At 41.2% G+C, this 25,616-nt stretch overlaps 1 protein-coding gene across 1 annotated transcript; it reads left to right on the top strand.

Moving 5' to 3' along the window:
• Nucleotides 1-890: 890 nt before the first annotated feature.
• LOC309561487 (pancreatic alpha-amylase-like) lies at nt 891-17,458 on the top strand (the record flags this gene model as incomplete). The annotated part of the gene is made up of 10 exons (XM_082265434.1): nt 891-1,073; nt 3,458-3,604; nt 6,034-6,231; nt 7,701-7,931; nt 12,711-12,844; nt 13,065-13,187; nt 13,275-13,374; nt 13,541-13,662; nt 15,998-16,123; nt 17,269-17,458. The coding sequence occupies exons 1-10, from the start codon at nt 906-908 to the stop codon at nt 17,456-17,458; spliced, it is 1,539 nt and encodes a 512-aa protein (XP_082121560.1). The 5' UTR covers nt 891-905.
• Between the last annotated feature and the right edge of the window lie 8,158 nt (nt 17,459-25,616).

The raw sequence follows: 25,616 nt of genomic DNA, 5'->3' as shown, positions 1-25,616 counted from the left end.
CAGCCTATCTTTGCTTCAGAATCCAACCACAAAGGACCTCTATGTTCACTGTATGTTCTAAACTTTGATTATACAAAACCGGGACTCACAATATACAGGTCCCTCTCAAAAAATTAGCATATTGTGATAAAGTTCATTATTTTCTGTAATGTACTGATAAACATTAGACTTTCATATATTTTAGATTCATTACACACAACTGAAGTAGTGAAAGCCTTTTATTGTTTTAATATTGATGATTTTGGCATACAGCTCATGAAAACCCAAAATTCCTATCTCAAAACATTAGCATATTTCATCCGACCAATAAAAGAAAAGTGTTTTTAATACAAAAAAAAGTCAACCTTCAAAAAATTATGTTCAGTTATGCTAATTTTTTGAGAGGGACCTGTACAGGTGCATCTCATAAAATTAGAATATCATCAAAAAGTTAATTTATTTCAGTAACTCAGTTTAAAAAGTGAAATTCATATTTTATATAGATGTGATACATACAGAGTTATATATTTCAAGCATTTCTTTCTTTACATTTTGACAATTATGGCTTACAACTAGTGAAAATCCAAAATTCAGTATATATCACTTAATAGAATTTGTGCACCAGGGGGAAGGAATGGCAGCAACATATCTAATGCATGAACCCAGAGACCCCATTATATAAGTGCATCCTTGTTCCTAAAATGAGTGCATGATTTATTGGTACAAAAAACATCTATAAGTAAGCATGTTTAAGATAACAACACTTTTAAACGTTAGAGAATTTTATATAACAGTGAGAAATTTTTGTGTGCACTCACCTGCCACATCTGGGAGTGTATTGACGTGTTCACGCTACGTCAGGTTTTGAAGATAACTCCAGTATTTAAATTGGAAAAAAGAGAAGCCTAGCTACTGTAGAGTCCAAGATGAAGTTCCTACTGCTTTTTGCATTTGTGGGGCTTAGCTGCGCCCAATACAATACAAATTTTCGGGCTGGCAGGACTTCTATGGTCCACTTGTTTGAATGGCGCTGGGTAGATATTGCTGCAGAATGTGAGAGATACTTGGCTCCCAATGGATTTGGTGGTGTACAGGTAAGTGGATCCTGATTGGCTTCTATGGCTAAGTCCTTGTTCATATGAGCATACACTGGTACAGAAGTAGTTTGTACAGTAAGCTTTTCAAAGCTTATGTAGAGATTTCAGAAATCTTCAAGCAGCCTTTTTCAAGCCTATAAAGCAGGGGTGGGCACTTAGTGAAATAGAAAGTTGACTTTAGTAATTCTAGCATAGCTACTACTTTGCTTAGCAGGTTACGTTCAACTTAATCTGCTATGTGTACATTTATGTTCTACTGTTTGTACTAAGCTTTTGCCAATATAATAAGTATGTTTATTTTAAACCGGAAGTCAATCTATTTGCTGGTAATAATCCTCAGCCAGGATAAAAGGATTTTCCACTTGTGTCCTTATACGTGTTTGCGGTGATTTGCATTCAGCCAGGTGTGTCAGAGGGCTAAGGCTGTTTTTGGGGTCAAGGAGCAACAGAGAACCCAAATTTACCAAGCGGCTCCTTCAGGAGTGGCACTGCATATACATATATTATGTCATAAATTATGCCTATCCTATCATGATTTTAATGAATTTTACTAAATAATAAAAAAAAAAAAGGATAAAACATAGTTTTATGTTCTATTGCCTTTTGGCAGAGACTCCCAATTATGCGCTACCTACTTGTAAACATCCTACCATGCCTCCTTCATTTTGTAAGAGCTATTACAGCTAGGCAATATGCAATCATAGAGCTCTGGGTGCGACTCAGCTGCATGTATGATCTTACCCACAGTGAGTACTTAGCTTGTAACGCAGGAAAATTTCCACAACTTTATAGAAAGCACTGTTCTGGGGTATAGAAAGTCTAATTAGCACCTCCAAAGGGCATTTCTAGGATTTTGAAAGAACTGGGGCATCCTTGGGCAGCAAGAGGACGGGAATATGGCAGCACATAAGACAATGCTGAATAGTGGGTTTGGCCGAATTGCATTAACATTAACAATGGGAGGGGCTTAATGGGGCATAGGTAAATACAACCTGTATGCTTGGCACACATATACCACAGTCCTTGTACATACAAAAGAATGCTTTAATCACTGTTTCACAATCTGAGTCTTACAGCCATGGAAAAACCTCAGCCCCATCATTAAAGTGGTAGTAAAGTCGGCTTTGTGATTTTTACCTAAAAGTAAGCTTATAATAAATACGCTTACCTGTAGGTAAAATGAATATCTCCTAAACACGCACTGTTTAGAACATATTCGCTCTTTTGGCAGCTGGTTACGTCACCAGCACATGAGCGCTGAAGGGACGGCATAACCATGCCATTCCTTCAGAGCAATGTTCCTTGGCCTCGACTCCCATGCATGTGTGCAGGATTGACATAATTGCAACTATTTCTGCAGGATGTGAGAGATACTTCGCTCCCAATGGATTTGGTAGTGTACAGGTCAGTGTATCCTAATTGGCTTCTATAGCTTCAAAAGTTTCAAAGTCCTTGTTCAAATGAGCATACGCTTGTGCGGGAGTAGTGTGTGCAGCAACGTTTTGCAAAGATTATGTAGAGCTTTCAGAAGTCTTCAAGCAGCTTTGTTCAAGCCTATAAAGCAGGGGTGGGCAATTCATTTTTCCAAGGGTCCATATAAGAAACCAGGACTGTTGTGGAGGGCCACACCAAAGTTTAGTGTATAGTAAAAAAATATTTTTGATTGAACCAGCACCCTTATGTGAACATCACTGGACAAGGAAGGTCCTTAAGTACTTAAACATATAGAAAACAAACACCTGTCCCTAGGAATAATAGGAAGAACTGCTCATGAAAAAGTGTGCATACTCATAATTATTAGAAGCAGTAGTGAAGAAATGTCCTTTGCTGGTCACAATGTTGGTGTAGGGCAGGCTGGTAATAGCAGTGAGGGAGCTGTCAGGCACAGGAGTTAATTAGCTAATATGCCATTCTGAGTGCCAAGCTGTGACTAGCAGGCTTAAGGAGATAACTGGCAGAGTTACAAGCATTGTGACTGGAAGGAGAGAGCCTGTGATCGGTACAGCAGGGGTCTCTACAGATTCTGGAGTGAAGAACAGGTGCTCGTCTCCTTGGGTTTGCAGCTTGCAGGCCCTAACACAGGAAGAACTTGGTCAGGTAGCAGAGTGGTGGAAGAGGATCGATACATCTCAACCCTCTCCCTTCGCAATCAAGTTGTACCAGTCAGCTCCTTTGGCTCTCTCCTTCCAGTTCTTGCAGCTCTACACATGGGTATCTGTCAGCATGCCTCTTTGAGCCTGTCAGCTTAATACTAAGGCTCAGAAAGCCATGCTTATCTAAAAAGAATTTAGAAAAAAAGGCGTACATGGATGCATTTTTTGTTTATTATTAAAATTCTAAAGCCATCACATTTACTGACTGTAATTACTTTTTTACTTCAGATCTCCCCACCAAACGAGAATATAATTGTTAGCAATCCCTGGAGACCCTGGTATGAGAGATACCAGCCAGTCAGCTACAAACTGTGCTCCAGATCCGGTAATGAGGCCCAGTTCAGAGACATGGTGACCAGATGTAACAACGTTGGGGTATGACTCTTATCATTTCCTTCTATGTATTATACACACATTTTATACTGCGTGCTATGTTTTTACTGTATGAATGCCAGTATAGCAATAGTCGTTTACTTACATGCATAGGTTTCTATGAATTGTCTATCAAGTGTATTCTTTTTAAGAACTCTTTTTGATCCCTCTATCTTCAAAGTTTCTTTTAGTGGACAGCAAAATACTCAGTGGGCCACAGCCCATTTTTCGGCTTGAAGGTAATGCATCCTTCCTAACCCACAGCTCGCTAAGGCTCCATTTACACTTGCACGATCTTTAGTGCAACTTTGAAACGTTACTTTTATACAACTTTGAGTGCGACTTTGATTCGACTTTACATTCTCGGGCACTAAGTTGCATCCAAAGTGGCCTCAAACTAATGCAGGCACCTGCACCTGCACTGACCGCAATCAGTCACACCGATCTGAATGGGTGCTAATAAAAACAATGGGCTGCAACTTGTCATGCAACTTTATGTATAACAAATATAATATACTTATCCAATCTGTGAAATGGTTTACACAGAACTGCTCTGAACCTCCCCTTCTAGGGTCCCCCCGCTGGTACTCTTGGCTCCTCCTCTTCTCTGAGTGCCCCTATTGCAAGCCACTTGCTGTGGGGACACTCATGCAGGCTCGATCCTGAGCTGGGCTGTGTGTGTCTACAGACACACACAGGTTGGCTCAGCCCCATCTCCCACTCTCTCCTCACAGGCTTTGACTGACAGCAGCAAGAGCCAATGGTTCTCACTGCTGCCGATTCTCCTGTAAGAAGAGAGAGAGCAGAGGAGAGCTGCGTCAGACAGGCACAGCGCTGGATTAAGATCAGGCTCAGCTAAGTGTTTAAGGGGCGCTGGGGGGGGGGTTAGCACATTGTGAAAGGTTTTTTTACCCTTCGCCTAAATACGTTTTGGTGAGGGTTGTCTATATTTTGCATCTTAGAAGATTTGGAGCTATGCACTTAGAAATTTTTATAAGTGCCTTCCTTTATTTATCCTATCTATGTTCTAGCTTTAGGGTCCTGTGTTTGACTCTCATTGATGCCTATATGCCTATACTGTAGTTTGTATGATTTCCCAGTTTAGGTTTTTTCCCCACAGTCCCAAATCACAGTGTTTTGGTCAAATTGACCCTAGGGTGACTTTGGTAGGAATGTTGTAAATTCTACTTGGCCATGTAATTATTTGAATGGCTTGGTATAATATAACGAGCCCCATACAGTGCTGTGTACATTGATCGTACTGCTCTTGGAACATGTTCATAATGATGCCAAGCTTCAATACCTTGGATCTGGGGTGTGGCCGCACGAGCATGTTAGCAGTCGCATCTCACGGAGCTCCCGCCGCTACTCCGGTAGTTCACTTCTTGCTCCGGCTGGCTATCTTCTCCTGAACACCAGAATCATCTTCCTGAGTCTCCCCTGCACGCAGCGGTACAATGTATGCTGCGATCCGTAGTCGCCATGACCAGGGGGAGAAAACAAAAAAAAGGCAGTGGAGCTGTCCCTGCCAGCCAAGATGGCGCCGGCCCTGGGATGCCGCAGCCTGCCTCCCGCGGGCAGGAGAAGAATAAAGACACTGGCACCAAACCTAAATCGGCCCGAACTGGGGGTAAGCACAATGCAGGGGACATACTACTCTATGCCAAGCGGCTCTGTGACATTCAAGCTTCAACACCTTTGTTTTTGTGATACGTTATATGATTACGTTAAATCTAAAATCAAAATGCATTATTAGCAGCAGCAGACTTAACAAAGAGCTACTGTAGAAATATTGAGACCTCTAACAGGACAGCAGGAGAACAAGAGATGGTCAAATACTAGTTGAGCACCAGAGTCTTCTAACTCCCTCTTAAAGCAGGGTAATAAGTCATATGTATTGTGATGTTCAACTTACAGTATAAGTAAAGGCAAAACTTTTTTTTGTTTTTTTTTTTTGTTTTAGATGGAGTGGAGAGGGATTAGAACACCTGTCAGTTTTCATTGCCATTCTGTGCCCCCCTTAGGTCATCCCCAGACAAGTAATAGAGGGGAAATCTTCCAATGGGGACACAAGTTCTGGATACCTGGGGGTCTCCAAGGAATTTTCTTAATTTGTCAGGATTTTCTCTCACTTCCTGTTTGGCTATGGGACAGCAAGTCAAGAGAAATCTCCACAATGGAACACAGATGGCAAAAAAAAAAAAAATCGGACAGGCTATAACCTTCCCTTGCTCTATCCAAAATGAAGAAAAAAAAAATTGCCTATAGTTTTACTTTAATTTATAAGATGTAATCTTATATAATATAGAATATTTTGAGTTTGGCATATTCCTTTTAATTCAAATATGTTCATATTTAATATAGGAAAAATACAGATTTATAAAAAAAACAAGGTATATCAGGGTAATAACTGGACATGTGTTGCAATTTAGGTTTATATCTATGTTGATGCCGTCATTAACCACATGTGTGGATCAGGTGGTGGTGCGGGAACACATTCAACTTGTGGAAGCTATTTCAATGCTGGAACCGAAGAATTCTCTGGAGTACCCTATTCTAACCTGGATTTCAATGATGGCAAATGTTATACTAATAATAAAGAAATCCAGAACTATGGAGATGTTAATCAGGTACAATGTTGTGTTTTCTCTGATTTTGTAAAGAATATAAGCTGTTTATATTTGTAATTTAAAACACTTTTCCACACCTTGAAATCTTTTAAATTAGCATTTTTTTTGCCTTAGAAAAAGGGAATGGTATTTCGTAGAAGAATGGCTTAAAGTGGAGTTCCACCCATTTTAGTAACTTTAGATATATGTAATCCCCTTTAAAACGACTTTTACCAATGGAAACTTTTTTTTTTTGCTAGTAAATACCTTATTTTCTGCTTTATTCATCCTCTCCTCACTTCCGGGTCCGGTCAGCGATTACGTCATTCGGCGATTCGCAGGGCGTGCTGGGATGTATCTCAGGGCATGAAATCTCGCATTATTACACAGGAGATGAGCTGTACTGCTCTGCCCTGCCTCCGCCCCGCCTCCTCTCAGTGAGCTCAGTGAGGATATAATGCTTTCAGTCCTCGCTCACTGAGAGGAAGCGGGGCGGAGCACGGCCTCAATACAATACATACAGCACAGCTCACTGAGAGAAGGCAATTTAAAACACCTTTCCACACCTTGAAATCTTTGAATGGTATTCTGTAGAAGAATGGCTTAGCAATTGTTGGAGATTCCAATAATTTGTTGCTTGGTAAGAAAGTTGTTCACTCTTGGCAGCATTTTGAACTGACTACAATTTTCTTTAAGCTGCTTGCTTATCCAATGTAGATTATGATGCCCAGGTCACAGCATTGATTTGTAGTATACAAATATGTTCTTTATCCAGCACCAGCAGCAACCCAGCAGGCATCTGCAAAACTTTGTAGAAATGGATTAAGGATAATCCTGGGGAAACTGCAAGTCAGTCTTCCCCTTTTACTATATTACCCTGGAACTCCTCACCCTAAATAGGTGAGAATCCCTGAGTCCTTCATCCTGTAATATGTCATCCCTTTAATGGACCACAACCCCAACAAATAAGACCCATAAAACCCAGCCAAGACCCCATCCCTGGCATCCTGTATGATATATATATATATATATATATATATATATATATATATATATATAGCAATGTTTGGAGAATCAGCTGGATCGCAGGACACAGGCATTGCAACCAAATAAATGTTTATTAACTTAAACAGGCTTCGTAGCAGCAAAAAAAAAAAAAAAAAAACACAAGGAAAAAACAGTCTCACCGACATGAAGAGTTCATAGCTGCTTTTGTAGTCAAACAGTCCCCACTTTTGGAGTGGGTAGGTTTCCCTGGCAACAGGTTCCCCTGGCAACTGACATGCACCCTCTCGGCTGTACAAAAGTCCACCATCCACAGTCTCCTCTATACTCCACCCCACCAATCTACAACTTCCTGTCCTTCTTAAACCCACTTCCTCTGATCAATGAGTTAACTCCTTTTGTTCCCTTAAAAAAAAAAATATATTTATATTTTTTTATAGACTTGATGACATTTATTTAACTTCACATGTATACCACAACTACAGGTGAGAAACTGCAGACTTGTGGGCCTCTTGGACTTGGCACTGGAGAAGGAATATGTCCGTGGAAAAATTGCTGCCTTCCTAAATAACCTTATCAGCATTGGTGTAGCTGGCTTCAGACTGGATGCTTCCAAACATATGTGGCCTGGAGACGTTTCTAACATTATCAGCAGATTGAGCAACCTGAACACTAAGTGGTTCCCAAGTGGCAGCCGTCCTTTAATCTTCCAGGAGGTATGAATTTATCTGTTGTTTAACAATATACTAATATATGCTTCTTAGGGTAATGGCTTAGGTGTTTTTTTTATTATTTTTAATACATTGTGGAAAAATTTGCACAGGTAACTATATGAGAGAATTGATGTTTGTGTATAAATTATGATTATCTCAGGATTCAAGCAAAGCAAGGTGCTAAAATTGTTTAAGAAACTATTAACACATGTAATTTTAATAACAAGGATGTTATTCATTATTATCATTTAACAAACATATCTAGTTTGCAATTAACATATAACAAAAAGAGCTTATACTTGGGGGTCTTTTTAAAAAAACATTTGTTGGCCATATGACAGAAGAATTTATGCAATCTGAACAAAATGTTCCCCTTACTTTTTCCAAAATAATAATTCCTGTATCATCATCTCTATCTAGTGGCCAAAATGCAGTATATTTTCTCATTGAAGGAATTCAGAAAACTATATTGCATTTTAGCCATTAGTTGGAGCTGATGACACAGGAATGAATCTATTAGAAAACATGCGGTGAAGTTTCATTCTGATTGCACAAATGTTTCTGACATTCGTGCAGCAAATTTTTTTTTTAAATAGACCCCTTGGTATATTCACTTGTTAATATTAGTCACAGACACACATATCTTCAAATTTTGAATAATTTAATTCTTCTTCATTTAAATAGAATGAGAAATAAATTCTAGCAGAATAAAAAAATATCCTTACATTAAAGTGTATGTTACATTTAAACATTTCTTTGTATCTACAAGTTCTTGTCTATATATGTATTTTTCATAGTAGTCTATTACTGTTTTATAGATTCTATTTCAAAGAAATACCTGATTGATTTCTTCCCTTTTGCAAACTGACCATGCAAAGCACAGAAGCAGATCCATGCTTGCATGGCCAGTTTGCATCCCAGGTCTTGCTTTTGGGAGGAACAGGATGCCAAGCCAACAAACAGCATACCTGTATCTTCCATGGTCAGATAAGCTTGCCATGCCCCTTGCCAATCACACCCTGTTTTCTGTAACACAGTTTCACTCTTACGTAGCGCAGTGAACTTTGAGTTACGTAGAAAACTGCCCACAAGCTTTCAAAACGAACCTGCCCCTGATAGCTGGAAGAGGATAAGAGGGAAAGCTGTGTGGTAACATAACAGCACATTAAAAGCTGAAAAACATTAAAAAAATATTATTTAAAAAAAAAAAAAAAGGAGTTGCTAGTCAATAATAAAGTTCATTTTGTGTGTCAATGCATCAATTATATCAATAAGTAACAAAAGCATATAACACATCAAAGTAATACACCTATAGTGAACTCAGTGCAATATTCCAAATCTCAGTGTTATAAAGTGCCAGTGCTCTATTAAAGGGATCTCCAAACTACGGCCCTTCAGCTGTTGTGAAACTACACATCCCATGTAAAACTCTGGCATTCACAGACATTACTAGGCATGATGGGAATTGTAGTTCCTGAACAACTGGAGGGCCATAGTTGAAGACCCCCTGCTCTATCATAATCAGAAAAGAATCCAGCAAATAAGACACTCCACCACTGATCACAATACTGTCAACAGTACTATTCCAATGTTTACAGTGCTGTAAAAGTGTCCAGTCCTCCAAATCAGCAGGCTATAGGAAACAATTATTAACTCCACCACTGAGAACAATATTGTACAAAATGTTTCTTTTTTTTTTTTTTTTATATTTCTTTATTAAATATTTTTCTCATATAAAATCTATAACATACATTTCAAAGGAAAACATTACTTGTTACATCTTGTTTATCAATATTTCCCTTCTATATATTTTCCTTCTCAAAGCTAACGTTGTACTATTTACCCCCCCCCCCCCTCCCTCATCCTGCCTCTACTATGTCTCACCTTCTCCCTGAATAATTTTATAATCACATGTTTGTTTAAAATCTTGCCACTCTACCCATATTTCTGCCCAATTTCCTTGTTCCTCTTCCCCCCAGCTCCTTAGTAGTTCTAATTTTCTCGTTGTTTCCACCTTCTTTATAAGAAAACATTAATTCCTCACTTGTTAAACTCGGCAAAAAGCTTGATACCCCTAAAATGGCAAAAAGAAGACCCTCCCTCAAAGTGTTTCTCAATACTTCCACTGTGCTTCTCCAGTGCTTCTCTCTTCCCAATGTGTTGCACACAACCCACATCTGTGAGCATCTCCTAATTAGCGAGAACTCACCAGATGTTGTGACCCCTTATTTTAAAAGTGGGTTAGAATGTGTTCTATGATTTGCTTAAGACTCCTTTCACACATGGGAGTCTGTCGGCGGACTCCGTTTTTCTCAGCGGGGGATCAATCCGCCGATCCCCCGCTGAGCAGGCGGATGGCAGCTCTGTCTCTGTGCTGTGTGTGGAGACGGAGCTGTCAGGTCCCTGCTGTTCTCTATGGGGGAACCGTTCTCATCCGATCCGATCCGCCAGATGGATGGAAAATAGGGTTTCCATCCATCCAGATTTGACGGACCGGATCGGATCAGATGTCAGCGGACATGTCTCCGCTGACATCTGATGCTCAAAGAGATGCATGGGGCATCTGTTCAGATCTGCCTGAAAAACTGACAGGCGGATCTGAACGGTCCGCTAGTGTAAAAGGGGTCTAAGGCAATCTGGGCACTAGTTTCTCAGCTGTATCCCATCTATATTACCTCTCGTCATCATATAGACTAAAGGGGAGAACAAGAGGGGCACCATAGTATAAACCCTTTTATTTAATATTTATTTTATTTTATATTCAGTATAAAAGTAATCCACTCACATGTCAAAGTGCCTGTCCCGGCAATATTAAACAAAGCCTGCTCTAGTGTGTGTATGTATGAATGTGAGCTAGGGGCCTATGATTTTAAGCTCCTTGAGGGCAGGGACTGATGTGAATGCACAATGTGTGTGTAAAATGCTGCATCAGTTTTCGATGCTATAACAGAAAAAAAAATTATTCGGCAAAAATGTAGACGGCTCCTGTTCTGCTTCAGCAATCTAAGCACGAAAAATGTGATCTATATAACTGAGCCAGTTGTGATGAAATAACTTAACTTACAGCCTAGTAGCTTGGCAAACAGTGACTCGATCCAAATGACATGCTGCACATCATAGAAAGCTTTAATAAGAAAACTGTGCAGATCTTTACAGATGAACAGCAGATAGGTCACAAAAATCATAGCGTGTCTAGCTCCACCATAATTCAGCATGTGTGATGAATGGAGACTAAAGCATGAAGAAGAAAGGTGGAACTAACTACATAGAGCATCCTTTAGCTACGTAATGAGGAAAGGACAAAAGTATTTCACCACTTGTCCTCTGGAAGATTTACCCCCCTTAATGACCAGGCCGTTTTTTGTGATACAGCACTGTATTATTTTACCTGACGAATGCGTGGTCGTACGACGCTATTCCTAAACAAAATTTATTTCCTTTTTGTCCCCACAAATAGAGCTTTCTTTTGGTGGTATTTAATCACTGCTGTGGTTTTTATTTTTTGCGCTTTAAACAAAAAAATACTGACAATTTTGAAAAAAAAAACAATATTTTTTACTTTTTGCTATAAAACATATGCAATCAACAAAAAAAAAAAAATCAAGTTTCTTCATCAATTTAGGCCACTAAGTATTCTGCTACCTATTTTTGGTGAAAAAAACTATGGGATATTTTTGTTTATTTTTTTTTTTTTTACTAGTAATGTTAGTGATAAGCAACTTATAGTGGGAATACGTTATTGCGGCAGACAAACAAAACACTAACTGACACTTTTGTCATTTTTAGACTTTTTCGGGACCAGTGACACTAATACAGTGATTAGTGCTAAAAATATGCACTGTCACTGTACTAATGACACTGGCTGGGAAGTGGTTAAACATCAGGGGCGATCAAAGGGTTATGCCTAGCCAGTGTTTGTGCACTGTGTGGGAGGTGTTTTTACTAGGGGAAGGCTTGGATCCATGTTCCTGCTTTACAGGAACAGCGATCTGCCTTGTTTACATAGGCAGATCGCCGTTCTGGCTCTTTGCCTAATGATCGGCTATTGCTGGCGAATATAGAGTCCGCGGTACCTGCAGATTAGCTCCCGCTGTGTCTAATCACAGCGGGAGAAGGTCATCGGCAGCGCGCATGTGCAACCCAGACTCTGAAGTGTCGGATCATGAACTAGGTACGTGATCCAGCCCAGCCGTGCCACTTTGCCACAGTATAACTGCAATATACAGTCGGCAATTGGTTAAAGGCAAGCAAACATCAATGCATGTGTAACATGATAGCTCATAACTCCCATTGTGGGCTGACAACGCACAGCATTTTCGAGGACTGAGTGATGTCAGCCATGCTCAGTTTTCTTTTTCTAAGCTACTCAGACTCACCTACTCCCTGATCTCCACAACATAAAGACTGATCATTCTGTAGCCCAACATAACAACTGGGAGGGCTCAATGGTATCTTTAAAATAACACAGGCACAAGTCACAGGACAGCTGAACAGATATAACAACCTGGTTTGAGTGGTATAATTACGGACTAAAAAGTGGCAAGTAGGAAAGTTTCATTGTTAGCATTTACTTACGCTTTAAGCCCAACAATATCACCTAGATATAGAGTGTGACACTTCATTTAATATCTTCAAAAAATATCTACTTAAAACCGTCTACTTTTTGTCTGTCACTGTGTTCTAACACTAACAGAATTTTTGGTCTTTTATTTTAATTTTGACCTGACATGACATGAATATGGAAACAACGTGATATATATTATGTTTTTGTGTTTCTGATAGGTTATTGATCTGGGTGGGGAAGCAATTTCAGCTAGCGAATACTATGGAATTGGCCGTGTGACTGAGTTCAAATATGGAGCCAAGCTTGGCAATGTGGTTCGCAAATGGAACGGAGAAAAGCTGTCATACCTAAAGTGAGTACAGACACATCTTCATGGGCTGCACAGCAGCCTAGTGGTTAGCACTCCTGCCTTGAAGCATTGAAGTTCCCAGTTTGTGTCCAGGCCAGGACATTAATTGGCTCATGTCTAAAATTGTCCCTAGTATGATATTCCACTCAGTGCAGTAAAAGATTCTTGTGTGGTGAACATTAACTGTATAAAAGGATTTACCTATCACTATTTTGCCCTATAGGAACTGGGGTGAAGGATGGGGTTTCATGCCTTCCAACCGAGCCCTGGTGTTTGTTGACAACCATGATAACCAGAGAGGACACGGTGCTGGAGGTGCTTCCATCCTTACCTTCTGGGAATCCCGGTAAGTATTTACTGTAAACACAAATACGAAAAATTAATAATACATTGTTTCATATGCACAAACCTCTTTTATTTCTAATTTTTACAGCCTGTACAAAATTGGCGTTGCCTTTATGTTGGCACATCCCTATGGTGTCACACGTGTCATGTCCAGTTTTCGTTGGACAAGAAACTTTGTCAACGGAAAGGTAATGAACATTTTCAAAAACACAAATTATTGTGATCCTTTTTTCCCTGCTTCAAACTATCCTATCATTTTTTGTCATTTGTTATCATTTTTTGTCCTTAACTAGTGTGAAACAAAAAATAGAGACACATCTATACTACACCTGACTGGTTCTTTTTACTCTCCAGGATGTCAATGACTGGATTGGACCTCCAAGCAACTCTGATGGATCAACTAAGGCAGTTACTATTAATGCTGACACAACTTGTGGCAATGATTGGGTCTGTGAGCACAGATGGCGCCAGATTAAGTGAGTTAAGAGAGAAGCATGGGATGTAAAAAATTAAACATTCATACTCACCTGGATGGCTGCTGCATCAACCGGTCTGATGGGGCAGCTATCCTTCGTGGGTTCTACACCTAGAAGTGAGTGATCAAAGACTGTTAGTGACCAGCTCTGTGCTGAAGCGCCGGGCTGTGGAGGGGGTGGGAATGGCTGGCTCAGGCTTTCAGCGGCATGCTGAGAGGCTGAGCCAGCTGCTGTTCAGGCATCTGGGCAGATCCCGACATTATTGTTCGGATCTCTGCAGAGCCTGGATTGGCTCTGTGGCATCAGCCGACAGCAGACTTTAGTGTGAGTGAGTGTGAGTTTTTGAGTGCAGAACTAAGGGCAATGACCCACAGGAGAAGTATGGCCAAAAAAAGCTTTGGCCATACTTCTCCTTTAAAGTCAATGTGGTGACTTGTGATCACTGTAGGATCGTACAACCCCACAAACAAGCACCCTGATTCCACCTACACTGTAACCATCTGATCACTTATGATAAATGAGAAAGCCAGGAAACTAAAATGTGAAAAATTGTGACAGCAGCCCCGTTATTTGGGTTTAAAACAGAATCCCTTTACCTTTTTTTTATACTAGACCTGTAACATTAAATACACAAACCAATACCTCCATTAAAACTTTACCCAAACCACCTGCTCAGTCTTTCAGGACTCGAGCACCAAGTAATTGTACCAATCACCAGGTACCACCATAAACAATGTCCACCCACACCTGTTGGGCAGCAATAGCCCAATAAAGCTGGAGCTGTGACAAAGGGAAGGAGGGGAGGTGACAGCTTGATTGAAGATTTAAACTGTTGAAACAGACCACAGATGTTGGAACCTATAAAGGAAAACACTTCACCCCCATTGTTTGCTTAATTTAAGTTTGATTTCAGCTTCTAATACAATTTTAACTGCCCAGGATCAAAGCAGTGAGAACCTTCTGTCAATAGCTGTTTTCTGTGACAACTTATCAGTAACCAGGATGTGAGGTGGCGGGAAGGAGCCATGCACCTGAAAACCTGAAAAGATAAAAAGAGAAAACCAGCACAAAATTTTTGTATTTTTTATCGTACTAATTCAATTAACATTGTTAACCCTGAAGCCTTCCCCGCTGGGAGAAGACATTGATTACTGCAAGCAGCTATAGCAGCTGCTAGCGATAATCGTAAGTGAATCCAGCAAGCTGGTTGTACCCAAGTTTATCGATCTATCAACTTGGTACATTAAGCCTGCTCACACATGGTTCGAATCTTGGTCGGTTCTAGCTGAAACAGACGAGATTCGAACCATCTATGGTCAGCCTTAGCCCTGTGTCCCCAGCATTACATATAGTTTACATTCAGAACTAGGGATGTAACGATATCAAAATCTCACGGTACGATACAATTTCGATATTGACCTCACGGTACGATATTTATTGCGATATTGTGGAAAAGCTCACGGTATTGTTAAATAGCTCATGATAGTGTTTGTGATGATAATAGCGAAAAAATACCGACATTTATTCTGCTTTTGCCAGTCAACAGGCAATTTATTGTTGTATTTATGGATCCATGACAACATAAAACACTGATCACATAGTGCTTTTAAAGTGCAAGTTGTAGTCAGGAACATCAATATTCTGTATAGTAATATTTGGTTGCATAATTGATTCTTCTGTGCAATGTTCAAGTTAAGAAGCAGCTAGAACAATTGTAAACAAACAATAGGCAATTCCCTTTAAGTGCAAACAAAGATCAAGTTAAGTCAGGTTTAAATGTGCAAGGCAAATAAAGGCAACCTTTTAAAACTGGTATTTAGGAACATAACTTAAACTTAAATAAAATAGTCAGTCAAAAAGCCTTTAAAAAAAACACTGACCTATCATTTAGCTTATGTTCACGTTTTTCATCAGAAAGATCAAAATATCTACATTGCAAGAAAAAAAAAAAAAACAGTAAAAAAAATCCTTAAACTCTGGTCTATGTAGTTAACAATGATTTGTTCCGCGGGACTGTGTTTATTCCTCTTGCTTTTTGACGGATACCTGTCCTTTTAATATTGTAACCCAACCACGACGATATCGAGACACGACCACGACGATATCGAGACGACCACGACGATACGATATCGCGATATCTTCGATATCGTTACATCCCTATTCAGAACTCCAAGCTACCAGATTATAAATGTAAATTAACATATAAGTTGGAAAATAATCAGCATCTGACAGGTTATTATGATATATACACCTTTATTTCCGAGAGATTTATCCATGAAGTACATTTCTATGTATAGGACCTTTTTTTTTATACATTTTTTTCTTTTGCTTTTAGGAACATGGTAATCTTCCGTAACACAGTTGATGGCCAAGCATTTACTAACTGGTGGGACAATGCAGGAAATCAAATTGCTTTTGGCCGTGGCAATAGGGGATTCATTGTTTTTAATAATGAGACCTGGTAAGTGATTTTAATATTGGTTTCAAACAGCAGTTACCCAACGAGTCCTTTTGAAGACCCAAGAAAACAATTTAAACCTCTTAACCATCATCAAACATAGTTTTGAGAGTCACTTTGAGAATACTGAAAAATGCTGATAGAAATGACATGCAGGCACGCAGCTGTGCCAGCAAGTACCTGAAGCAGGTTTAGTATCCTCAGCCTGGTTCTAAGCTGGAAAGGTTTCAAAACCTGCATGTACTGTGGGTGCTTGCCACCCCCACACATTTCTAGAGGCGCATCACTATTTTGGGCTGACTTACTGCAGGTAGGCAGTAAAGCTGGTCATAGATGCAGGGCCGTCTTTATTCTTGATTGGACCCTGGGAAAAAATTTCTTGGGCCCTCTTGAATCCACTTATTAACTATTTGGGGGCTCAAGGGGCAGCTGCTTTGGGCCCCACAACAATGACTAGACCCGGGGCAGCTGCCCATTTTGCCCTGTGTTAAAGACAGCCCTGCATAGATGGATTGAAATTCAGCCGGTTCAGCAGGGACCGACTTTGCTTTATCTTCAGAGCTCTGCCTTGCCCCATGCCACCATTGTAACATTGGCTACAATGGTGTCCTAATGGATAATAACAGGCTTGTGTGCTGTTTAATTTCTCTTGAGTGCCAACATAAACATAAACTACAGGTTCAAGTTGATCTATTGCAAGAATACAGTCAAATAGCAGATCTATTTGCAAACAACTATGTCTGCCTTCAGATTTTATCATTATTATTCATAATCTTAAGGTTATATTTTGGTGGACACTGGAGAGGTAAACTACCTACATTTTATCTCGTATCTCTATGGGACCAGTTAGAGAAATCTCTACTCTTGAGTTCCTATATATGTATAAATGCCATGGCCAATAGGAGGCAAAAGCATTCTACTTCTTGGATTTTTTTTAATTGAATTTAGATGGAAGTAGAGAACTACTAACCAGTATGGGAATTCGGTGATAGCTTGCAAAATTCCAAAGTGAAACAAAGTGAAACTGAAAACACCAAGGACCTATGGCAGTGAGATCTCACTAAGGAGATAAACAAAAACCTAGTGGGTGACAATACCTGAGAGTTACCCATTCCTTATATCATTTAATCATTGCCTTATTCCTGCAGGAACATGGATGTTACTCTGAACACTGGACTTCCTGCTGGCACATACTGTGATGTAATCTCTGGACAGAAAGAAGGCACCCGCTGTACTGGTGTACAGATCACTGTGAGCAGCAATGGCTCTGCCCGTTTCACAATCAGCGGCTCAGCTGCAGATCCATTTATTGCCATTCATGTGAATGCTAAGCTGTAATTGTTACCACTTCACCTAGCACCAATAAAGATATTCAGACAGTGATTGACATCCTTGGCGTTTTTTACTTGTGAAACAAGATTGTTTGGTTAGGCAACAGCAAAAAACAAAAAAAAACAAAAAAAAAAAAAATAAATGTATTCTGTATTTAAAACCAAGATAATTTTGGCTATAAATACATTTTTCGTTTCAAATGCATAGTGAGAATATGAAACAAAAAAAGCTGCTCCAGGTGAGTGAGTCTCTAGTTAATTCCCATACATACTAGTCAGGTGCTAGCCCAGTTCGCATGCTGTATATTATAAGGAAATAATTGCGGATGGCTGCACTTCCAAAAATCCTTTAATTAAAGCTTCATATGACAAGTGGTTGACAGATGGAGCAGGGGACAAAGAGGTAGATGGGTTTTGCGCAAATATTAGCGCTTAGTCATTACCCATTGGAACTAGTCACCACAATCACCTATATACAGCTTCAATGTGTCATCATTAGGTTACAGATGAACTAACCAATTAAAAAAGTTCTCAGCTGGTATCACAAAGAAAACTCGACTGCAGTACACAATACATACACTCAAATCTTATGTGAAGAGTTTGGTCCAGATCCACTACCAGAAAGAATCTCAATCACTAATTGAACTCGGAGCAAAATCATCATTGTATAATAGCAACAACATATGCGAAATAATATTTTTTTTAATGAATTGGTTAGCTGACCTGTAACCTAATGACACATTAGAGCTGTATATAGATGATTGTGGTGATTAGTTCCAATAGGTAATGACTAAGCACTAACATTTGCGTGAAACGCGTCAACCTCTTTATCCCCTGCTCCATCTGTCAACCACTTGTTATATGAAGCTTTAATAAAAGGATTTTTGGAAGTGCACTCTCAATGCTGTTGGTGTTATCTGCAAACACTGAAATAGTACTTTTAATCCCAGACCCAGTGGCATATCATCCCTGTGTGCAGGGTGTTTACTGCACGCAGGCCCGAGAGGGGCGCGAGGGACAGTTGCAAGCATCGATCTCCCTGTATGGCTTTTCAGCTGACAGTCGCTTCTCCTCCTCTCCCTCCTGTGGCTGTCAGCTGAAAATCCATATAGGGAGATCAGGGATTGCAACTGTCCCTCCCACAGCATCGATCACAGCAACTGTCTCCCTCTTCAGCCCCCCTGTGTGCTCCTCATCCAGCCCACCCCCTCACCCCCCGTGTCCTCCTCCGGTCCCCTGTGTGCTCCTCCTTTGGCCCCTCTCATCCCCTGCAGCTGGCTTCCCTCTTCTCCTCTCCCGCCGGCTCCTGTGGGGGATCTGTCAGGATGGAGAGCGGAGGAAGGGGCAAGCAAATATTTCATTTAGCAGCCCCTTCCTTTTCTGAATTGGACACAGGGAGTGATCACTATCGATCGCTCCTGTGTCCTTTGACAACTGAGCATAGTAAACTGTGTTTATTCTCCTTTAGTTTAGGAATGAACAGGAGCCACTGTGTTTTCAATACTGAGGCTGCAGAGAAAGGGTTTGGGGAATCTCTGTCCTCAGTCCCTTGTCTCAAAGGGGAAATGTTAGGGGTCTGTTTAGACCACTGATATCTCACCAAAGCCCACCAACAGGGCTGATAAAAAATGCAATAAATACTAAAAAATGTAATTGTAAAACAAACTACTGACACCATCCTCCTGTCCACACTGTCCACTGCCCCAAACCCCTTCCCCACAAAAAGCATTGTGAAAAAAATAAAAAATAAACTAAATTGTAAAAAAAAAGATAAAAAAAAAACTACTGACACCATCCACTGCCCTACTGACAGCCCCACTCCCTTTCCCAGAAGCATTGTGAAAAAACCTATTTAAAAAAAAATAATAAAATACATAATTGTAAAAATAGAAGATAGTAAAATAAAAAAACTACTGACACTGTCCACAAACACACACACACACTCGTGAAAACAAATAATACAAAAATAAACTGTAAAAAAAATAAAATAAAAAATAAAATGTTAAAAAATAGTACAAATAAAAGTTATGCCACTGCCGTACTGGCACCATCTACTGGCCCCCAAAAAGCACTTTGAAAAAAATGAAAAAAAAAAAAATACAAAAAAATATAAAATGATAAAAATAAGGAACTACTGACACCATCCTGCACACACTACCCATCACCGTATACTCTGCACTCCTTACTTGCAAATTCTGCCCACCTCCATACACTCCACACTCCTCTCCTGCACATACTACCCACCTCCATACACTCCATACTCCTCTTCTGCACATACTACTTACCTCCATACACTTCGCACCCCTCTCCTGCACATACTACCCCCTGCCATACACTCCACACTCCTCTCCTGCATGCTACATCTCTTCTCTATACTACAGCAAATTAGACCACGCCCACATTTCACAGCGACGCGCTATTTCTCAATCAATCAATGCCTAGGGCCCACTTTTTATTTTGCACACAGGCCCACTGATTTCATGATATGCCCCTGCCCAGACCCTATATCATTTATAAATTTTGTGAGGAATTAACTCATTAGAGGGTTGTGCATGACCCCCTGGATGAGTCACAGCATGGTGAAAAAGGCACAGATAGACAGCAGAATCTAGGTGAAACTCAACTGTGGTTTATTTACAAAGTCCATGTGTATTTGTACATTGATATCATATCCCCCCTCAATCGTCTCTTCTCCAGAGAGAATAGGTTCAGTGCTTGTAGTCCTTCCTCATAGCTGATGTCCTCCATTCCCCTAATTATTTTTGTTGCCCTTCTCTGGACTTTCTCCATTTCCAGCACATCCTTCCTGAGGACCGGTGCCCAGAACTGGACAGCATACTCCAGATGTGGGCGGACCAGAGTCTTGTAGAGTGGGAGAATAATCTCTTTATTTCTGGAGTGAATACCCTTTTTTATACATCCCAGTATTCTGTTGGCTTTGCTTGCAGCGGCTTGGCATTGCATGCCACTGCCAAGCCTGTTGTCTACCAGTACCCCCAGGTCCTTTCCCATCCTAGACTCACCCAGAGGTTCCCCCCCTAATGAGTAGCTTGCTTTCTGGTTTCTGGCACCCACGTGCATTACTTTACATTTTTCAACATTAAACCTCATCTGCCATGTAGTTACCCAACCCATTATTTTGTTCAGGTCCGCTTGTAAGGTTTCCACATCCTGCCCAGAAGATATTGGCATGCTTAGTTTAGTATCATCCGCAAATACTGAGATTTTACTCGATATCCCCTCCTCTAGATCATTTATGAATAAATTAAACAGGATTAGCTCCAGGATAGAACCCTGGGGGACCCCGCTTTCCACACCCGCCCAATCTGAGTACTCCCCATTAATCACCACCCTTTTAAACCTCCCCTGGAGCCAGTTCTCTATCCAGGTACTCACCTTATGGTCCATACCTACCTTCCTTAGTTTGAACAGTAAGCATTTGTGGGGAACGGTGTCAAGGCCTTTGCAAAGTCCAGGTACACCACATCCACAGGCTTACCTTTATCTAGGTGGCAGCTCACTTCATCATAGAAGGTTAATAGATTGGTTTGGCAAGAACGATTTTTCATGAATCCATGCTGATTACTACTAATAATACCATTTCCATTACTAAAGTCTTGTATGTGGTCCCTTGACATCCCCTCCAAAATCTTGCAGACTACTGATGTTAGGCTGACCGGCCTATAGTTACCCGGAATATATCTCGGCCCCTTTTTAAATATTGGTACCACGTTGGCTTTTTTCCAATCAGCTGGCACCATACCCGTCTAAACTATCCCTAAAGATCAAGAATAATGGTCTGGCAATCACCTGGCTGAGCATTTTAAGAACCCTTGGGTGCAAGCCATCCAGTCCCGTTGATTTATTTATGTTAAATTTCTCTAGTTTAGTTCTAAGTCTATCATCCGTTAGCCATGGCGGTATTTTCTGAGGTGTGTTGTTTAGTTTGGCCTTACAAGCTGGGTTAATGTAGCCTCCCAATTCTTTTGTGAAGACTGAAGAAAAGAAATGATTTCACACTTCCGCCTTTTCCCTGTCCTCTGTGGCCAAAACTCCCTTATCGTCTTTTATGGGGCCAATGTGTTCTGGCCTCGCTTTCTTACTGTTTATATACTTAAAGAATTTTTTGGGGTTCTTTTTACTCTCTTCCGCTATATGTCTGTCATGTTCTATTTTAGCCGCCCTGATTTCGTCTTTACATTTCTTATTAAACTGTTTGTAATGCTTGAATGCTGCCAATGACCCCTCAGCCTTGTATTTTTTTAAGGTCTTTCCTTTAGCATTAATATGCATTTTTATGTTGGAGTTTAGCCACCCAGGGTTTAGTTTTGCTCTCTTAAATTTATTTCCCTTTGGAATGCACTGGTCAATCCCTTTGTTAAGTATGCTCTTGAAGCACTCCCATTTTTCCTCCGTGTTCTTTGTTCCCAGGGTTCTATCCCATTTGATATTTTTTAGCAGAGAGTGCAGTTTTGGGAAATTGGCTCTTTTGAAATTCAGTGTTCTTATATTGCCCTTGTGTTTCCTATTACTATAATTAATACTGAAACTAATTGACCTATGGTCACTGTTTCCTAAGTTGCCCGTATTTCCATATCCGTGAGCAGGTCTGTATTGTTGGTAATCAGTAGGTCAAGTACCGCATTGTTTCTTGTCGGTGCATTCACCATCTGACCCATGACCACAGAGGAAAAATGGGAATGCTTTAGGAACATATTAAGCAAATGCATCTTGCAGTGCATTCCTATGGTAAATAAATTTAGAAGAGACAAAGCCAAACCTAGCTGGCTAAACCGTAGTGTTAAAAAACGTATTAGGGGAAAAAAATATGCCTTCAAGAAATATAAATCAGAGGGCACATTATCGGCTTTCGAGCAATACAAGGAGGCAAATAAGAAAAGTAAACAAGAAATCAAGATGGCTAAAATCAACTTTGAGAGACAAATAGCGGAGGATAGTAAAAAAAAAAAAACCCAAAGAAATTCTTTAAATATATCAACAGCAAAAAAACTAGGGCAGAGCATATTGCACACATAATTAACAATGATGGGAGGATGGTTACAGAGGACACTGAAAAAGCAACCGTGCTGAATGCTTTTTTCTCGTCAGTCTTTACACAGGAAAAGAAGGGGTACACTGACCATGACTGTATGGTTAGTAGTAATACACAGGACTTGCCACTATGGCTAACAGAGGGTGAAATCAGGGAAAGGCTGGATAAACTTAACACAAACAAATCACCAGGCCCGGATGGCGTACATCCGAGAGTACTCAAGGAACTCAGTAAGGTTATATCTAGACCACTGTTCCTGATCTTTGCTGACAGTATTAGGACAGGAGATGTACCAGGGGATTGGAGGAAGGCTAACCTGATTCCGATATTCAAAAAGGGCCAGAGGCATATCCCGGGAAATTATAGGCCTGTCAGTTTGACATCAATAGTATGTAAACTTCTGGAGGGGATGATAAGGGACTATATCGTAGAGTATGCTAAAGACAACAACATCATCAACAATAATCAGCACGGGTTTACAAATGGACGTTCTTGTCAAACCAATCTCTTAACATTCTACGAGGAGATGAGCTGTGAGCTCGATAGGGGCAGACCAGTGGATGTGGTACACTTGGATTTCGCGAAGGCGTTTGATACAGTTCCCCACAAGCGCTTAATTTATAAAATAAGGTCTGCAGGTATCGACAGCAGGGTTTGCTCTTGGATACGGAACTGGCTAAAAAGGCGTGTCCAAGGGGTGGTAATAAACAGCGCATACTCAGACTGGTCTGAGGTAGTAAGCGGGGTGCCCCAGGGCTCAGTCCTGGGACCAACCTTGTTCAATTTATTCATAAACAGCATTGAGGACGGGATCAGTAGTTCGTTATCAGTTTTTGCAGATGACACAAAATTGGCCAGGGCAATAACTGCACAGCATGTAGCAGATATCCTACAGAATGACCTGGACAAAATAACGGAGTGGGCAACGACATGGCAAATGAGGTTTCTCTGTCGCTCATTGACAGACGTAGTCCTCCTTGATTAATATCAACTCGGGTTATACTGCCCTCTACAGGAGTAGGACTAGACAGGAAAGAAAACGTTCTGGCCACACCTTAGGGGCAGTCCCAGAGGGTATATCCTCTCCCTCTCTGCTACAGCAAATCAGTTTTTTTCTGTCAAGTTAGGAGTAAGGACCTAAGTTCCTTGCTGGGATCTCTGGTCCTGGCAAGATTTTTTAGAAATTGTTACGCCATGACCTAAAGGGGAGAAGCATCCCCCAGGCAGCATCTGATTTGATGGAACAAATTATGCAAGGACTACAGTTCATCTGTGACGCAGCCCTGGATGCCACTCCCTTGTTAGCGCATGCATCTATGTCAGCAGTAGTCCTCAGACGTGTGCTGTGGTTAAAGTGTTGGTCGGCGGATCAAGGTTCCAAGAAAGCTTTGGCAAATCTCCCTTTTCAGGGGGATCGCCTATTCGGGGCCACCCTAGATGAGATCATAAAGGATGTCACTGGGGGCAAGAGCACTTTTTTGCCGCAGGCTGCTAAAGCTAAAGGACCTCGTAACAGGCGTGGACCTTTCTTTTCCGCTCATAATAAGTTTGTTCGCTCCTCTGTTCAGATCCAGAGCTTTCCTGAATCCCGGACTAAAGGGTTCAGGAGATCATACGATCAGGATACAAGATCGAGTGTCGATCACTGCTACCGGTGCGATTCTTCCCTTCCAACATTTAGATGCTACAGGGAGCGGTAATTCCCGTTCCCTGAGCAGATCATATTCTTTACCTTTTCCAAAGATCATTCCCAGTCCCCTCCAGGAATCGGATCCGGTTGAGCGAGCGGACCAAGGAGTGTCTGGTCCAGTGACTTCGGTCTCTAATGCTCAACCAAGAGAAGTCACCACTTCTGATAGGAATCAAGTTTCTGATAAATGTGTGGGAACCGAGAACGATCAGACTTTGTCGGATTGCCTGGACCAAGCAGCTCTAGGGCAGGCCGGTTCGGATCCAGTCAGACAATATCATGGTGATGACTTAGGTCGATCACCAAGGATTTCACCATCTGTGTCTTCATTAGAGCATCCCGGAGGTGGATCTGTTGGCATATCGACTCAACAGGAAGGCGCGGAGGTTGGCAACGCGCGCCCGCGATCCTCTAGCGGATGCAGCAGACGCGCTGAACGGCCCGTAGGGGCAGTATCAGCCACCATATGTCTTCCCCCCTCTCAAGTTGCTGCTGAGATTTTTCCAGTTATCCTGGAAATTCCGGGCTGGCCTCGTCAAGCCAGATACGCCGACTTGGACAGGCTAGTCGCGGACGCTCCTTGGAGACTTCCTCTCAGGGAGGATCGGCGGTCTCAAGGACCGATCTTCCATCGTGCTTTACAGTCGCTGGTTTTAATGGCCTGGCCATTGAGACCCAGGTACTGAAGGACAGAGGGTTGTCAGCTTCAGTTATTCCTACTCTAATCAAAGCAAGGAAAGCGACTTCCAGCAAAGTCTATTATCGCACATGGAAGACTTATATTGCGTGGTGTGAATCTTTGGGATTTCCCCCACGTACCTATTTGGTGACCCGAATTTTGGCTTTTCTGCAAAAGGGGGTTGAGCAGAAACTATCCTTGAGCACTATCAAGGGTCAGGTTTCAGCGTTAGCAATCTTCTTTCAGAAGCCTCTGGCTACCCATTCCTTGGTGCGCAATTTCATCCAGGGGGTGCGGCACTTGGCTCCGCCAGTGCGCGCGCCCTTACCGCCCTGGGATCTTAATTTGGTTTTGTCGGTTCTGCAGAAACCTTCCTTTGAAAATATCAAGGAGATTCCCTTGCTTACATTATCCCAGAAGGTGGCCTTCTTGGTGGCTATCACTTCTGCACGCAGGGTGTCAGAACTGGCGGCATTATCATGCCATTCCCCATATCTAGTGGTTCATAGGGATAAGGTAGTTCTTCATCCGAAGCCATCCTTTCTTCCTAAGGTGGTTTCAGATTTTCATCTGAATGAAGATATTGTGCTACCTTCCTTGTGTCCGAAGTCCAATCATCCTCGGGAATGTGCGTTGCATTCCTTGGATGTAGTTCGGGCTATCAGGGTATACCTGAAGACTACGGAATCGTTCCGTAAAACGGATTCACTTTTTGTGATCACGGATGGCCCCAGAAAGGGGTT

This window comes from Pelophylax lessonae, assembly GCF_965119305.1.
Source record: "Pelophylax lessonae genome assembly, chromosome: 8".
Lineage (NCBI taxonomy): Eukaryota > Metazoa > Chordata > Amphibia > Anura > Ranidae > Pelophylax > Pelophylax lessonae.
This window is presented reverse-complemented; position numbering and strand designations above follow the sequence as displayed.